The sequence below is a fragment of the Mesoplodon densirostris genome, chromosome 11 (genome assembly GCF_025265405.1).
Source record: "Mesoplodon densirostris isolate mMesDen1 chromosome 11, mMesDen1 primary haplotype, whole genome shotgun sequence".
NCBI classification, from domain to species: Eukaryota; Metazoa; Chordata; class Mammalia; order Artiodactyla; family Ziphiidae; genus Mesoplodon; species Mesoplodon densirostris.
The window spans coordinates 49,150,049-49,168,342 of record NC_082671.1 but is presented as its reverse complement, the minus strand read 5'-3'; the positions used below and the strand labels follow the sequence as shown (position 1 = coordinate 49,168,342).

Sequence of the window (18,294 nt, the reverse complement as noted above, 5' to 3'; positions counted from 1 at the left end):
ATTAGAAATACACATTCAATGGTGGTCAGCTCTGCTGGGGTTGGGGGGATAGGCATTAACTTCCAAAGGATTCATGAACAATATGTGTTGGCTAGGTAGGTGAAGGAAGAATGAGCAGCATACTGACAGGGTGCAAGTAAAGAAGGGCAAAGAGGCATGACCATGTGGCAAATTCAGTATAATAGTTTGGAATGGGTGGAGTGTAGGTTTCAGTAGAGCACGGCAAGAGAAAAGCTGAATTTACTTTGCAGTCAAATCATGACCAATTGTATGCTAAGAAAATGACTTCACTTGATTCTGTAGGGAATGCAGAACCACTGAAAGTCTTAAGGAGACGATTATGGTTAGATTCGAAATTGAGAACACAAAGCTGGTGGCTATGTAAATAGCTTGGGAATTGTCCAGGTGAGAAAGATGTTTGGAATTAGGGAGCAGTAGTTAAAACAGTATGAGAGGTTGAATAATCTCTCCCACAAAGATGTCCACATCCTAATCTCCAGAACCTGTGAAAGTTATTTATACTTCAAAGGGGATTTTGCAGATGTCATTAAGTTAAAGATTTGGAATGAGGGTTGCCTGGATTGTCCAGATGGGCCCAATATATTCACAAAGGTAAGTCTAAGAGGGAGGCAGGAGATCAGTCAGTAGTACTATAGTATGTCTTGTGATGAAATACTATATATCACTTAAAGTGAATGAACTGGAAACAGCTCATGTGTCAAAAGAAATATTGAAAGAGCAAGTTAGATTGACATGTAGAGTTTGATACCTTTTATTTATAGTTTTTAAATGACTATTGTTTATGGGTACATCTAGTAAAAGTATAAAAATGTAATAATAGGGAATGATACCGGCTGCAAGATGGTGGATACCTTTTAAATAACCATGTTTGGGGAAGGAGGAAGGGAGGTAAATAATACTAGGGATGCATGTATAGGGCCTTCAAATGTATCTATAATGTCTTTAAAGTTCTGAGGCAGAAATAGATGGTGAGATAGGTACATAGGTATAATTCTCTATACTTGGAAATATTTTCAAGTAAAAACACTTTTTAAAAATGTAAAAGAAGGCAGAGGAAAAGGAGTTCCTAAACAATACTGGCATTAAACGTTCTAACAAGAGAAGCAGGAGAAAGAGATGTTAAAGAAATTAAAGGAGGAGAAAATTTCAAGATGTAAAGTATAAATGCCACGTAAGTGAGATGACTGGAGTCCATTGGATTTGACAGTTGGACGGCTACTGGTAACCATTACCAAACTGATTCAATAGACTAGGAGTGGAGGCCTGATAATAGAGGGTTGAGAATAGGTTGGAAAATAAGTAGAGGGAAGCCAGTGGCTTACTTTAAACGTTCAGTGATGGAGCTGGACCCAAGTGCATAATCAATCTTAATCTAATCCCTCTCTCTCCTCTTCCCTCACCTTTTTCCCACACCTTTCCCTCCCATGCCCAATCTACTAGCTGTATGTTGGCTTCTTCCTCAAGTGAGTTCTCTATGTGACAGGAAAGATTGATTGGTCAGTAGCAGTTACAGGTTTACGAGGTCCTTGCAGCAATTCCAGATGAGGAAAGAATTCTCTTCCCCAATGTCCAAATCTTTCACACAACAGGACAAATCACCCTCAAGAGTTTTGGGCTTTTATGATCCTGTAGCTTATGATCCTCAGCCATCAAGGGAAGGGATACACCCAGTATCTATATATCATTTAGGTACTTCTTATCTGTTATTGCTAAAATTATATTTCTTTGCTGGTAAGTTTTTAAATGTTTTTATATCCATATTAGCCATTTATTATTTGTTACTTATTTTTTCATTAGGTGGTCAATTTTTATTGTTTACTGGTAGGGCTTTTTTTTATCATCTATTTTTGTTTGTTTTTTATAATTTATTATTTATATTTGGCTGTGTTGGGTCTTTGCTGCTGCGCGCGGGCTTCCTCTAGTTGCGGCGGCGAGTTGGGGTTACTCATTGCAGTGTGCGGCCTTCTCATTGCAGTGGCTTCTGTTGCAGAGCACGGGCTCTAGGCGCACGGGCTTCAGTAGTTGTGGCTTGCGAGCTCTGGAGCGCAGGCTCAGTAGTTGTGGCTCACGGGCTTAGTTGCTCCGCGGCATGTGGGATCTTCCAGGCAGGGCACGAACCTGTGTCCCCTGTATTGGCAAACGAATTCTTAACCACTGCGCCACCAGGGAAGTCCAGGGCTCTTTTTTATGTTCCGGATATTTCATTGTCTGTTAAATATACTGGAAACACATTCTTATTTGTAATTTAAAAAATGTTAACGTTTATATCAGCGGTCCCCAACCTTTTTTGACACTAGGGACTGGTTTCGTGGAAGACAATTTTTCCACGGACTGTGGCGTGGGGGGGGGGGATGGTTCAGGCAGCTTGGGGACCCCTGTTGTATATGGTTTCTTGCACTTTAATTGTTTTGGGGGCCATATCTATCAACATTCACCTGTACAACTTGCTTAGAAAGCCCTGCCTATGCTGAAGTTATTAAATATTTTTCTTCTCTTCTAATACCTTAATTTTTTTCTTTAAATTTTAACTTTTAAATACATTCAGATTTTTTGGTGCATTATGAAGTGTCACTCTTATTTCTTCTAAATAGTCATTTGTTAAAAAACAATTTGTTAGATACTTGATCTTTTCTCCTTGATTTGAGGTGCTGCCTAACGTTATCATAAAAGAAATTCCTAGTTATGCGTAAGTCTGTTTCTTCAGTATTTATCAAATTCCTTCTATCCTCTTCCTGCACTAATAATACCCTGTTTTAACTCCAGTAGCTTTTTAGCATATTTTGTTATTTGAAAGGTCAGATTGTTCCCATGGTTTTTTTATTTAGAATGTTTGGCCATTCTTGTGAATTTTTTTCTTTAATATGAGCTTCAGAATCACCTAACAAATTTTGTTTAAAAAACAAAACAAAACATTCTGTTGAAGATTTTATGGATATTGCATTGTACTTACAGGAAATTTTGGGAGAACTGACTCGACAAAAAATATGAGTCTTGCTACTAAAGAACATGCATGTTTGTCTTATCTTTCATTATTCACAATCAGTATTCCTTCATGACTTTTTGGTTTTGAGGCTTGTTGATTTTTAGTATGCTTTGATATCTGGTCAGGCAAATTCCTCTTCTAAATTTTTAATTTTTCTTGACTTTCCTTGAGCATTTAATCTTCTATTTAAACTTTAGAATCTGCTTGTCAAGACAAGGTAGATAGCTAGTGGGAAGCAGCCGCATAGCACAGGGAGATCAGCTCGGTTCTTTGTGACCGCCTGGAGGGGTGGGATAGGGAGGGTGGGAGGGAGACGCAAAAGGGAGGGGATATGGGAACATATGTATATGTATATGTATATGTATACATATGTATATGTATAACTGATTAAATTTGTAAAAAAAAAAAAAAAAAAAAGAGAAAATTACAGTAATATTTTGATAAAGATTGAATTAACTTTTTTTTTTTTTTTTTTTTTTTGCGGTACGCAGGCCTCTCACTGTTGTGGCCTCTCCCGTTGCGGAGCACAGGCTCCGGACGCGCAGGCTCAGCGGCCATGGCTCACGGGCCTAGCCGCTCCGTGACATGTGAGATCTTCCCGGACCGGGGCACGAACCCGTGTCCCCTGCATCGGCAGGCGGACTCTCAACCACTGCGCCACCAGGGAAGTCCTGCATTAACTTTTTTTTTTTTTTTTTTTTTTTTTTTGCGGTATGCGGGCCTCCCACTGCTGTGGCCTCCCCCGTTGCGGCCTCCCCCGTTGCGGAGCACAGGCTCCGGACGCGCAGGCTCAGTGGCCATGGCTCACGGGCCCAGCCGCTCCGCGGCATATGGGATCCTCCCAGACCGGGGCACGAACCCGTATCCCCTGCATCGGCAGGCGGACTCTCAACCACTTGCGCCACCAGGGAGGCCCCCTGCATTAACTTTTATAGATTAATTTTTGGAGTATTGATATCCTTATGATATTGTGTCTTCCCATCTGGGAGTAGGTGACTATTATTTAGGTTTACAGTTTTCTTCATATAAATCGTACACATTTCTTGTTAGGTTTATTCCTACTTATATTTTGCTGCGACCGAATGGATTTTTCTTTGAATTGCCTATTGCTGTAAGACAGGAAAGTTATTTATTTTTATATGTTGGCCTAATCTTAAGCCACTTCATAAAACTAATAATAATTCTGATAGAACTAAACTAAGCTCCGTGAGAGTATACACCTTTTTCAAACACTGTATTCCTAGCACCTAGACAGTTCCTAACATGTTACCTTAACTCAGTATGTTTGAATGAACGAATGAGTGAATGATAGTATTTTAGTTGATTCTCTTTGATTTCTGGGTAGACAATATTTCCAGTTTTTCAACTGTTATAATTATGAAACTTTTAGTAAAGATTGCTTTGTAGATTCATGTTTTAAAGTACCCATTCTCTTACATATATATCAATATTAGAAAAAATAGAAAAAGATACAGTTAAGAAGTTATGATCTGCAGAAATATTTCTCTGTACTTAAAAAATGTTTATTTATGGAAATTTAAAAATATATACAAAAGTAGAATAGTATAATCAAGCTGAATATTTCCGCCACCCAACTCCTTCTATGATCTCAGCCAATATTACTTCAGATATACCTCTACCTTCTTCTCACCCCACCTTACACTGGGTTATTATGAAGCAAATCTCAGGCATACCATTTCATCCATAAATATTTGAGTATGTTTTCCCATTAAAAAGTACTATTTTAAAGTTATATATCACAATGTCATCACCTTATGTAAAAATATGACAATAATTCCTAAATATCTAGTGTTCAAATTTTCCTTATCCTCATAAATTTTTCTTTCCTTTAAAAATGTCTTATTTAAGGGCTTCCCTGGTGGTGCAGTGGTTAAGAATACGCCTGCCAGTGAAGGGGACACGGGTTCGAGCCCTGGTCCAGGAAGATCCCACATGCCGCGGAGCAACTAAGCCCGTGCGCCACACCTGAGCCTGTGCTCCAGACCCCGCGAGCCACAACTGCTGAGCCCGTGCACCACAGCTACTGAAGCCCACGCGCCTAGAGCCCGAGCTCCGCAGCAAAAGAAGCCACCGCAACCAGAAGCCCGTGCACCGCAAAGAAGAGTAGCCCCCGCTCACCGCAACTGGAGAAAGCCCGCTCTCAGCAATGAACACGCAACGTAGCCATAATTTAATAGATAAAATAAAATTTTAAAACTGCCAGGCTTCCCTGGTGGCGCAGTGGTTGAGAGTCCGCCTGCCGATCCCACATGCCGCGGAGCGGCTGGGCCCATGAGCCATGGCTGCTGAGCCTGCGCGTCCGGAGCCTGTGCTCTGCAACGGGAGAGGCCACAACAGTGAGAGGCCCGCGTACCGCAAAAATAAATAAACAAACAAACAAACAACTGCCATAGTCCTCATGTAAGCCAGAAGACATACATACATATATTCCCATAGATTCTCCTTACATTGTTGCAGTTAAACGGAAATTTCAAAGTCTACTTCCCAGTCAGCCATGATATTACACTCCTTTTTTAAGCTGAAATTCTTTCCTCAACCTAAAAAAAAATTTTTTTTTCCCTTCCAGCCCATGAATGATATAATACTGTCTGGGAACTACTAAAGAACAGATGCTGAGGCCTTACTCTCAACAAACCAATTTTGGATCAGAATGGAAGGGAAGGAAAAACACTGGAATTCCCTCTAATTCTGCAGGGGACTTTTGGCGTTTAAAAAAAGATTCAGTACTACTAAAGAAAGACTATGAATGACAGTTTAAGGCATCTGCCCCAGTAGTTCCTGGTAAAAACACACACATGTGTGTATCCTTATACTGAATTAAAATATTAATACTTTTGGAACACCTATTAAGTCATACACCGAGGAGGATAAAAAGATAAAGAAGACGAAGTTCTCCTGTAAGTGGTTAGACGTCTAGGAAGGGGGAGGCAGATTCTCCCTCCTCTGTCTTAAATGCTAGAACTGAAATAGAAAAAAAAGAGCTCCTGGTAAATGCAATCGGGAAGCCACAGTGAAAGAACTGGCCTGAGTTCAAATCTTTATGAATCGGAGGTGTCAATCAGGGGGAAACGGAAGAAGTGACAAGACAAAGGGATACACTACTAAGTGAAGAGAACTGGAAAAAGCAAGGCCTGGGACCCCTGAAAACTGCGTGGTCGTGCGTTCGTAAAAAGTAAAGGCTACGTGTCCCGGTGGACATCAACACCGTTAGCGTATTTCGCGTTGGAGAAATCGGGGCGGCGGGCTTGTACTCGTCGTTTCAGGAGGCTCCCAGTAGAGGGCGCCATCAGACCACGAGTGCTCAGGCCTGACTCGGCTTCGGAGGCGGTGCAGCCTCAGCCCGGGGGCGGGGCTGCCGCGCTCACGTGACCCTTGCTCATGGCGGCGGCGGCAGCGGAGGTGCTGGCGGCGCTTGGCGGCCGCAGCCGGATCCTGTAGCAGGGGTGTGGGCTCGCGTCAGTCCGTCCCTCTTTCGGCCCCCTCGGTTGTTTTCCGGAGTGTGGCTGACAGAGCCGGGATGGCGGAGCGAGGCCTGGAACCCTCGCCGGCTGCGGTGGCGGCGCTGCCGCCCGAAGTGCGGGCGCAGCTGGCGGAGCTGGAGCTGGAGCTCTCGGAGGGTAGGAGACGGGCGGGGGAGCGGGCGCCCGGGCGCCGCTGCGGATCGCGGCGAGGGGAGACCAGGTCCCCGCCGCGCGCCCTGGTGGCCGTGCGGGCAGAGTGGAGGAGGGTGCCGGAAATCTGGCCCGGGCTCTGAAGGGTCGTTCCCCTTCTCTCACCCCGGGAAGTGGGTTTCCGTGTGATTCATTGTGTTCCCTGGGAGGGGGTGAGCAGAGGCTTGGAGGAGAGGTCCTCCCCAGGCCCGGGCTGCTTCTGCGCTCCCTGCCCCCCAAAACCCGAGACAAAGCTGTGTCCTCCCGCTTCAGGCTTCTGCCCGGGCGCCGGGGCACGGTGGGGGCGGGGCGGGGGTGAGGCCGCCAGCAGGGTGGCTGACAGCTTTCTCCTGTCCTCCTCTACCCTTTTCCAGGGGAGGGCCCTAGCCTGTTTCAGCTCCCCTTCCCCGCCTTCAGAAAAAGAGAAAGACAGGGGAAATCCGCCAGCATTTCTTCTTCCTTTTTTAACAATGCGAGATGCCTCCCCAGTGACAGGAGAGAGATAGAAGCGGGGTGGGCCGTAGAGGGTCCTAGGGAGGCCAGAAGAAGTGGCATTAACACAGAGAGACACACAGGGCTGCTTTTAGAACACCTTTGTCATAAGGGTTTTTTTCCTGGTGCCTGTATTCGGGCTGAATTGTCCGCATCTGATCACCTTTTGCAGTCTTTGAAGAGGGAAGGAGAGAGGTGGCTACCGGTTACATGCAAATCCTGGCCGGCACCGTCTTTCTTTTGTTAATGGATTGTTACAAGGAGGGTTGGATTGGTATTGAGAATTAAAAGAATGGAATAAGTCGAGCCACTATTATTAGAGAAGTCCCTGGACAACAATGAGAGAAACGTTGCTCTGTTGTGGGCATGTGATCAGGCTTCTTGTGCAGTTGTGATCAGTTCTCCACAAAGTTCCTGTTTTTATCACAGGCTGCCTCTGAGACAAAAGCAGCATTTTCTCCAAGCTTGATGTCAGGACTGTGGTGGTGTCCCCAGAGTTGCATATTCTTATTGAGTTCTTTGCCAAAGGCCCTCTTCGCTAGCATTTTTCAAGTTGGATTAAAAATTGTTGGTTGGAAAAGAAGAATGTGATAAGTTCCCAGGAGAGTTCTGACTTTTTGTTTACTTATCAAGGCATTCTCTCTCCCACCCCGCAATCCTTTACAATGAAAAACCAGAAGTAGATTTGAGTGTTATAAAGCCAGTTGGGCATGGAGGGAAATAATTATTTTTAATAACCCTGTTAGGTTTTCCCAATGTATAGGGAGGTGCTGTTTTCATTTGCACTTAATTATCAACATATTTTTTTTCAGTTAACCAGTTGGGAAGTTACTCTTTGGCCAGTCCCCAGAATCAGTTGTGGTGGGTGAGTTTGTTTCTGTGAAATGTTTAGGGCATTGCCATCTTGGTTCTGCCTCCCCAAAAACCTCATTCTTCTGGACTAAAGCATTGTCATTCAATCCGTGATGACTTTCATTCAAGTCAGACTTTTAAAAGTTACTTTATAGTATCACATCAGCTATCTTTGATTAGCCAGAAGGAGAGAAGTTTGGCTGGATGTTTGCATCAGAATGAGATTAAAAATAGGAGTTGATAGCTTTTACATGGAGAGGGAAATCCTGGAAGCTCTTTATTCTTGATATATCTGCTTCCATTTTTATCGTTTACTTCTTTGGGTGTTTCTAGAGATGATTCCAAGGAACTATTTCTAGGACTCCCACTGATTAGTTCACCTTTGTCTCCTTTAAGAAAGTGTGAAACTCCTACAAACTGTATTGCCAAGCCTTCAGCATTTTTAAGGACAAGTGCATGGTTTGTTTTCTGATGCAGGGTTGTTTTGCTTTGGCGTGTAACTGAGTTTGAATTGGTTTCTTAAAGGTTTATACTACATTATCCTGTATTTCATCTCTTTTAGCAATGGAAAACGGGAAAAAATATAATTGAAAAACCTCGAACCTGCGGTGTCAGCATCTTGGCCATCTGTCTGTCTCTCTTGCTTAAAGTACAGAGGATGGTTGACTGGAGGAGTAGGTAGACATTTTTAGGAATTCAAGTGAGGTTGAAACCACCAACAAACCCCAAATCTATAGCATGCTATTTGTGATGCCTGTACCATATTTTGAAGGGACCTTTGTTTGTTTAAAATTTTCTCTACAGTTACTGCTCTGACAAAAGTACTTTTTTCTTCTGGAAAAAAAAAGGTGCTTTTAACTATGTGTTCATTGTGTGTTGTTGGCTTTGGTGCACTCATTCCTCCATTTTATTCATTTTTTTAGGTTCAGGCTGTAGTTGGTCCTAATTATAGCGATCGTCTGAGCTGTATGCCATTAAAGAATTTTCTTTGTACTCGCCCCTGTATTTTCAGCTGCAGGCTCTGGTCGCAGATGAGCCAGCTCTGCACTGGAGCGCAGGTTGCGCCACCCTGGGCTGTGTGCCGCAGAGTGCGTTGCAGAACGCAGTGCTGTGGCTGGTGCTTCATTCAGGCAGGTCACCATGGACTTGGTGCATAAAGCCGCCTGCTTTTGCACCAAAAAGAACAGCCCAGCACTGTCCAGAGAATCATTTAATATTGAACTGACACCTAATCATAAGCTTTTATGTAGACTAATTGAATAGGCAGGACGTTTCTGCAAGTATTCCCATAACTGAAACTTTTTTCATGATTCACACGTATTATTACATTTATTATGTATTTGGTAATAAGCTCTGTTGTCTGAACTTGAGTCATATGTTTTAGTCAAGTGTATGCACATAAAATAACACTAATGAGGGGAATTTGTTTAAATCTGTCTGATAATTCATTGTATTTGTGTCATGATCTTATGCATTGTGTCATTTGAGTCTCACTGCAACTTTGTGATTAGGTAGAACAGATGTTACTAACACCTGTTAATAGTTTTTTGTTGTTGTTTTGGTTTAACAGAAGGGAAAACTAACACTCAAAAAGGTTAAGTATTTTGTCTAAAGTTGCTAACTAATAAGTGTGTTATCTTAAGCTGACATGTAATTATGGCATCTGTTACCATCGAACGATTTAAATATCTTTACGGTTATTGCACAAGCTATTAACTCTAATTTTTACTCTGAGCAAATGCTACGAAATAGTTGTATGCCACAATTCCAAAGAGCCTTGTTGAGTCTCTTTCTGAAATCTCTTTTAAATCTATCGTTCACTTATTTGATTCAGCAGACATTTATTTTCTGCTTACTATGTGCTAGGGATACAGAGGTGAGCATGGTACTGTGTTAGCTTTCAAGGAGCTCTGAGTCCGGTATGGAAATCACTTAAAAATACCAACAAAACAGTCCATGAGACAAAACAGTCTATGAGGGTTCTGTACAGAAACTGCCTTCTAAGAAAAGAGGAAGCTGTCTGCTTTGTTGTTGTGAAAAAGGAACAGCAGAGAACCTTAAATACAAAACTGGATGCTGTTAGAGAGGGCTGTGATTTAGCTCGTGAAGTTGTCATAAGTGTGAAGGAAAGAAGGCAGTCTGTGGCAAATTAGAAGGGGTGCAAGTCTTTCAGTGCCTGAAAACAGTCCCAAGATGACAACTGGAAAGGTATTTAAGATAAAATAACACTTACAGGAAGGGACCCTCCCTTTTCTTGTTTGAACACTTCTCTGACCACAAACACAACAAACCCAGTCACATCCTCCCTTTCTCCTGTCTATTTCATCACGTATCTCAGGATCCTCAAAGAGTGGTACAGGTCCACCTTGAAGGTGGAGGGGAAAGAGACAGCTGCTTCCTAGGAGTTGAAGTGAATCCTCTTTAGGAGTTGGGCAGAGGTGGGGGAGTTGAAGAGGAAAAGGGGGAGATGCTGAATTGAGATTGTATTTCACAGTGTTCAAAGTGGGCAATTGGAATTAAGCCACCAGAAAACTGGTAACTCCTTCTTACTTTACTTATAATGGGAAAGTGGGCCATCCCCCCCCCCCAAATAAGTAGCATAGTCATTAATTCATAAGAAACACCTTTATCAGAAAATTATGTCTAAGCAGTTGTCATTCCTAGTGTTAGGAGTATTAAGGAAAGCAGGTGTGTGGGTTTTTGAAAAACCAAAACTGGGCATTACCTAAGTGATTTATTCTCTGAAAGTTGCATATCTATATTTTTGGTGGGCTATACCCGCCTTGTGTTGGAACTCATCTTTAGGAGTTGCTTGTCAGAGCCTGTGACACATTCCTTTGAAAATCCTCATAGTGTCAAATTTTAATTCTTTGAGGATAGAGTTTCATTTTATAGGTTACTTGGTGTCAAGTAGAGAAAAGCTGGTTGATGTTCTTCTGGAGTCCAAACTAGCTGTGAATGAAAAAATTAGAGTGATTATAAATGTGTTTTATTTGTGACTGTCAAAAAATCAGAATGACGGTAAACTGGTTTTGAGGGTAGTTCCAGAAGAGTAGTGACAGACAAATTCATTGGAAGAACGATTCACTTTACTGTAAAGGACAGCGCTTGTTTAGACACCCTAGTTCTATGTATTTTGAAAAATTAATCTTGTTGTTGGACAGTCCATAACACTGAGCTGGATTTTTTTTAATACATTTATTTATCTATTTATTTATTTATGGCTGCGTTGTGTCTTCCTTGTGGTGCGTGGGCTTCTCACTGCGGTGGCTTCTCCTGTTTCGGAGTTTGGGCTCTAGGTGCGCGGGCTTCAGTAGTTGTGGCACGTGGGCTCAGTAGTTGTGGCTCGCAGGCTCTAGAGCGCAGGCTCAGTAGCTGTGGCTCATGGGCTTAGTTGCTCCGCGGCGTGTGGGATCTTCCTGGACCAGGGCACGAACCTGTGTCCCCTGCTTTGACAGGCAGATTCTTAACCACTGCTCTACCAGGGAAGTCCCTGGATTTTTGAATAAGAGAAATCTTTAACCCTTCACTCTCAGCCCAGCCCTTGGTGGCTGCTTTCTTTCCTGGCCTTTGTGAGGATTAGCACCTCAGGGTTGAAAGTTCAGATGATTGGCTAAAAATGGCCTTCACATGTATTTGTATTTTAATGATTATAGTTCTTCATGGTTCTCTCTCATGAGTAATCGGGAATGATCTTTGAAACACTCCTTCCTGCTTGTCTGCACCATTTCTCACAGTTCTTTAAGAGTTAGTTGAAGTTCTACCTTTTTTCTAAACCTGCCCCTGAACACTGTGAGGTCTCTTTCTCCAAACCTTATAGCATTTACAGTTTATATCATTTTTGCCAGTCATAGATTTTGTAAACATTTAAATTGTTTTTCATTTCACCTCCATGTAAGCTCCTACAGAGGTCATTCTTTAAGTTCTTTAAACAACTGCTCAACAATTTCTTTCTTGTATTGTTTTAGGAGTGCAATAAATTTTTGTTCACCTCAGATTTTAATTGAAGCAAAGTCTCTGTTTTGGGGATTTGATTTTGGCACAAGGGGTGGGGTTGTATGATCATTTGAGGAGCACGGGTTTTGGCATCTGGTGGGCTTGGGTCCAAGTCCTGGTTGTCATTTAGCCCTGTGACCTTGGATGGACTGCCTAACCTCCCTGGTTTTAGTTCTTCAGTTCTTAAAAAAGGAAGGACAACCTTATTAGGGTTGTAAGGAGGTTTAAAATGAGATCGTAGGAGAACAGCTGAGTGTGGTGTGTGCGTGTAGTAAGTGCTTGGTATGTGTAATCTTTATTGTTTCTGATAGTGAATGGATGCATAGTGACTTGGCTGTTTTTAATATCTTGTGTTACTTAGCAGAATATGATTACATATGAAGTGATGAATGGAATCAATTAGTGTAATTCTTTTTTGCAAGTAATACTTGACTCCTCCGTCAGTTGCTCCTGTCGGCACCCTCTACCCTAGTTCAACACGTGTTGGGTCAGTGCAAGCAGTTGACTAAAGCAGAAAAGAGTAGCTGGTTTGTTTCACATAGGCATCTGGCATGTGTGCATTTCTAAGCCTGTAGGTTCCGGCAAATGGCTCTGAAATTTAAGCATGGTTTCGTAGACTCAAGCATCTTCAAGCTATGTATGAAAAGGTACATGTGGGTGCTCAACCTTCACATGTTTTTGTTTGTTTGTTTGTTTTGTTTTTTGGGTTTTTTTTGGTACGCGGGCCTCTCACTGTTGTGGCCTCTCCCGTTGCGGAGCACAGGCTCCGGACGCGCAGACTCAGCGGCCATGGCTCACGGGCCCAGCCGCTCCACGGTATGTGGGATCCTCCCGGACCGGGGCACGAACCCGTGTCCCCTGCATCGGCAGGTGGACTCTGAACCACTGCGCCACCAGGGAAGCCCCTTCACATGGTTTTTGACTCTCCCTTTTCCCCCATTTGTCCTTAGTGAACAACTCCCTTTGGCTCCTCGTTCAAAAGTTTTTTTGCATCCATTTTTCCTTTAAGTTGCATTTACCACCAGCCTTGTTCAGTCCTCTGTCTTTAGACCTAAGGGTCAGCTCTAGATTGATCTTTTATCTTTTAAAAATACTATTTTTATCTAAAGGCGTTGCTAAAACCAAGGCCCTGTCACTCATTGTCTTTATTTTATTTTTTATTTTTAAAAATATTTATTTATTTATTTATTTTTGGCTGCGTTGGGTCTTCGTTGCTGTGTGCGGGCTTTCTCTAGTTGTGGTGAGCGGGGGCGACTCTTCGTTGTGGTGCGCGGGCACCTCATTGCGGTGGCTTCTCTTGTTGCAGAGCACGGGCTCTAGGTGCGCAGCTTCAGTAGTTGTGGCGTGCGGGCTCTAGAGCGCAGGCTCAGTAGTTGTGGCACACGGGCTTAGTTGCTCCATGGCATGTGGGATCTTCCCGGACCAGGGCTCGAACCCGTGTCCCCTTCATTGGTAGGCTCATTCTTAACCACTGCGCCACCAGGGAAGTCTAGTCCAACTTTTTTTGGACTATGTCATGGACATTTAAGTAAGAGTTTTCGTATATTTGTGTTTATAATGAATAAGTTGCCTTCCCTTGTGGATGCTCTTCTATGAACAAAATATTTTCTGAAAGGCCGTTTCTTTGGAATTTTATAGCATCACAGCTGACAGAATATTTGGATACATGGGTTGGCTTTAGTGGACCTGGACACTCTAAAGCCGTGTGTAGAATTTTGAGTGTGAGTGCTTCTGTGCCTTTTTGGGGAGCAGAGTCCAGCTTTCATCAGTTTCTCAAAGAGGACTGTGAAGCCAGAGCCCAATCTGTGTATGACCACTCTTCATTCTTACTAGCTTGTAAGGAAAGCCAGACTCCCTCAGCATCCATCCTCAACACTCACAAACTTACCTATGTCAGTTCCCACCCTTATCCTCTTTCCTTCTTTTCTCAGGGGAAGAGCTATCCCCCTCCTGTTCTGCAGTGTGTCCCTGTGACTGTGATCTCAGTCCTCATCCCTTCTCCTCTTCGGGGATCTTGGGATCTTACTTTATTGATCCATCTATTCATTTGTAGTCTTTTGTCTTTGTTTTTTCCTCTCATCTTTAGCCTCTCACTTGACACTTGGCTCTTGGCCCCCTCCCTTCAGCCTATAGGTACGCTGAAGTTTCTCCCATCTTAAGAAGAGTATCTTCCCGCGATCTTGTATTGGAACCTATTTGCTTTCGTGTGCTAGTGTTCACTCCCTCTCATAGATCCTAGAAAGTAGAGCCTACATCTCCTTTATTTTGTTTCTTACCTTTGCTCACTCCTCAGTCCGTTGCTTCTGTCTCATCAAGCCTCTGAAAAAAATGTCTCCAAGGCCACCAGTGACTTCTGATTTCAGACTGAAAAGTACCCACATCTTTCTCTGCATCTTTCTCTGCAGCATTGGATACTGTGGACCAATATCTTTATAAAACTCCCTCCTTCCTTAGCTTTTATGGTATGATTTCCTTCCAGCTCCCTACCTATTCCTTCTGCTCTCCCTTGGGCTTCTTTTTCTCTTTCTTCCTCCTGGTGTGGGTGTTCCTGGTATCTGTCATGAGCCTTCATCTCACTTCACAGACACTTGCTGAATGATCTCATCTATGCCCAGGGCCTCAGCTGTCAAGGCTGGGAGATGACTGCCTAGTCTGTATCTCTAGCCCTGCCTCCTCTCTGCTCCAGACATCCCATTTATTCTCCCCAGACAGCTGTAACTTAGTAGGTCCAAAACTGTACTCCTTGTTTCTGCTCCGCAAATACTTGGGGGTCATCCTTAACTTCTAATGGGTCACTAAGTTCTGTTGATTCTGCTTCCTCCCCTCCATTCACGTTGTTTCAGCCTTTGTTTAAGCTCTTACCGTCTTTTGCTGAGACCATTACAGTAGTCTCCTAACTCGTCTGCCCACCTTCATTCTCTTCTCTCTTCAGTTCATCCTTCTCTATTCTGTAATGGAATGATCATTCTGAAACACAGATCTAATTGTGTCCTTTTCCCTGTTGAAAAATTTTCACTGGCTTCCCCTATCCACAGGATAAATTCCAGGCATCCTTTGTGTAACAAGACCTGCCTGCCTTTTTAGCCCCGCTTCCCGCGCCTTCCATGTTGTTGCTGTCTTCTCTAGCCATGCCGAATGACTTGTATTTCCCTGAATGCATGGTGTTTTTTCACTTCCATGCCTTTGTACATGTTGCCTTTCTCTGAGAAATGCCCACTCTGGCATGTTCTTCCCCTTTTTCTGTCTCTTTAACTTCTGTTCCACTCAATTTCCTGTAAGAAGACAGCCTTTCCTAAGCTCTCTTAAGAAGTTAAGATCTCTGTATAAGTAGCCATCAATTATTGAGTGCTTATTATGTAACAGGCCCTGTGCTTAGCACTTTATATATCCTGCCTGACCAGTAAGTAGGTGCTGAATAAATTGCTGCTATTATCATGATGATGAGGGAACTGAGCTAGCAAAAAGCAACTGAACCTTGAGTGGAACAAAGGGTGTGCCAGATCCTGCCCATCACACATGACCTGATCTTTCCCTTTTTCCCTACCAGGAACAGTAACGTTCTGAAGGGAATGGCAAAGGGGAGAGAACACACTTGAATCATTTAGAGCTGTTTCTACTGCTTACTGTATGATCTTGGACAAGTCTCTGAAGCATGCTTTTAATCCTAACAACTAAAGATAGGTGTGTCATTTCCATTCTGTAGAGACTTGTTAAGGAATGTGAAGCCTGAAAGTAAAGTGTGCTGGGGTTGGAACCCACCTCAACTTGGCTCCAAACCCCACGGTGTTTCCACACTGCCTCCATCTCCCTGAATCATGTTTCAAGTAATTTCAGCAAAATTCATTTCCATCTTAACTATCGGGCCCCACTTTTCTTAGGATACAGCTTCTGTCTTTGGAGTTTTGGAGGTAGGGCTCCCTGGAGAGAAAAGAATGGGAATGTTCTGTCCTATTCTAAGAGAAATGGATAGCAATTGGAGTGAGGTTGGTTATTTTTGACCTTTCTTTTCCAGAACCAGCACTCCAACATATATTTGGAGGATTTCATTTATATCAGCTTGACTTCTGGAAGGGTGTGACTTCTTTTTTTCTAAAAAGAGCAAGAGATATTGGGTAAAATCCTTTAAGACTGTGTATCTGTAAAGTAAGAGATAATTTTATGTACTTATATTTTGATGTGAAATTAATTTTTCTTCCTTGAATTGAATGGGGTTGATGAGAAGCTGAGAGGGGAAAATCCAGAAGGAAAATATGTTGGATGCTACATAGGACAGCCCTAAATGAAAATGCACAGGTCTGGCATCTTTGAAAGGTCCTTGCTGTGCCCTGGACTTGAGCTTCTGGGCTACAGATAGAGTATTGTGGTTACATTCTGGTTCAGAAAGAGTTTTTTGTTTGTTTTGTTTTTTCCTTAGGATATTTAATGTTTGATTTAAAAATTAATGTTTAAATTAATGTAGATATTTCTGGAAATGACATTTACTTTACTTGATTTTTCTTGGAGTTATTTTTTGTCAAAGAATAGCGCTCTCATATCTCCTTTTTTTTTCCAGAGGACTCTTGCTTTTACGGGTAAACTAAAGCAGCTGTAGGATTTTTTTCTTTCTTTTTAAGGACCTTGTTTCAAGGTTATGTTTGGGTTATGTTTCAATTTATTCATAAACTGGAACCTTGTGGGTTTTAATTCAGGTCAGGCATGAATGCATTACAGTGCTGGCCAGTCTTATCACTGAATCTCCTTTTTAAAAATGAACCTAGGGGCTTCCCTGGTGGCGCAGTGGTTGAGAATCCGCCTGCCAATGCAGGGGACACAGGTTCGAGCCCTGGTCTGGGAAGATCCCACGTGCTGCGGAGCAAGTAAGCCTGTGAGCCACAACTACTGAGCCCACATGCCACAACTACTGAAGCCCGTGCACCTAGAGCCCATGCTCTGCAACAAGAGAAGCGACCTCAATGAGAAGCCCTCGCCCGCAACGAAGAGTAACCTCTGCTTGGCACAACGAGAGAAAAGCCCATGTGCAGCAGCGAAGACCCAACACAGCCAAAAATATAAAAAATAAAAAATGAAAATGAACCCAGCAGGAATTGTGAGGAGAAGTTTCTGATAGTTTCTTGCTTAGTAAATCTGTGACTGAGGCAAGCAGGCTGTCTTAAATTTTTTTTTTTTAATCAAGGTATAATTGACATACAGCGTTATATTAGTTTCCAGAGTATGGCATAATGGTTTGATATTTCTATATGTTGGGAAATGATCACCTCAATAAATCTCATTAACATCTGTCACCATACATAGTTACAATTCTTTTCCTGTCTTAAAATTGTAAAGAGTTGTCATTCTTTTTTTGGCCGCATTGCATGGCATGCGGAATCTTAGTTCCCTGACCAGGGATTGAACCCGTGCCCCCTGCAGTGGAAATGCAGAGTTTTAACCACTGGACTGCTAGGGAAGTCCCAAGAGTTGTTATTCTTACTTTATTGGACTTCCTTTCTGGTTTGGAGAAACTTTCATTTTTAAATTGAATGTATAGCAAAAGCATTTGTGAGTTTTCCTCCCATGGTTCTTTGCTTATCGTTTTCTTCAAGGTGACCAAGGGAAGTCCTAGAAGAGAACTTCCTGTTAAAAAAAAAGACAACTTCCTCATTTGTTGGTTCTCTGAGGTCTAATCTCTAACGTTACTCCTATATTATAGTTATTTTTCAAATGACCTTAAAGTTATTATATGATCATTTGCATAAATATTCTCATCTCCCTTTGTAAGCTGCTTGAGGACAGCACGCAGCATCCTTCAGCATAAGTGCTTTTCAGTACTTATTCAACCAGTGAATGAATCTAGACTCTTGTCATCAACCTCCTTATCTATTCTTATTTCCTTAGTAGTATCTGACAGACTCTTCTATTACAGTCAGAGTGGTTTCCTCACTCTTTTTCCTGACTGGCTCATTCTCATCTCTATGCCTTTGCAGCGACTATTTTCTTTGTCAGGACTACCTTTTCTCCTAGTAAAATATACCTGTGGTTTCACGGCCTGGTTGATGTCCTTTCATCATGAAACCAACTGACTACTTTAGTCCTTATTAATCTCTTCTATTTTTAGGCTATTGTATTCAGTAACAGTTTAACACTTAACTGACAGCTATTTATTTGTTTTGTTTATGTTATTTTTGCCTCCTCAGTTAGACTTCAGATTTTGTGAGTGTAATGACAAGGTCTTCTACCTTTGGGAACTTGTAAGGTGCTAAACATATCAATATATCAGTAAAGATGTATTGAGCACATTTA

At 42.5% G+C, this 18,294-nt stretch overlaps 1 protein-coding gene across 5 annotated transcripts in view; it reads left to right on the top strand.

Moving 5' to 3' along the window:
* Positions 1 to 6,408: 6,408 nt before the first annotated feature.
* The window catches only part of DIP2B (disco interacting protein 2 homolog B), a 244,992-nt gene continuing 233,106 nt past the window's right edge, over positions 6,409 to 18,294 (top strand). For all 5 annotated transcript variants that reach the window (XM_060111725.1, XM_060111726.1, XM_060111724.1 and 2 more), the window contains exon 1: positions 6,409 to 6,642. In XM_060111725.1, coding sequence (XP_059967708.1) covers positions 6,543 to 6,642 — 100 coding nt within the window. In that variant the 5' untranslated portion in view covers positions 6,409 to 6,542. The remainder of the gene's footprint in view (positions 6,643 to 18,294) is intronic.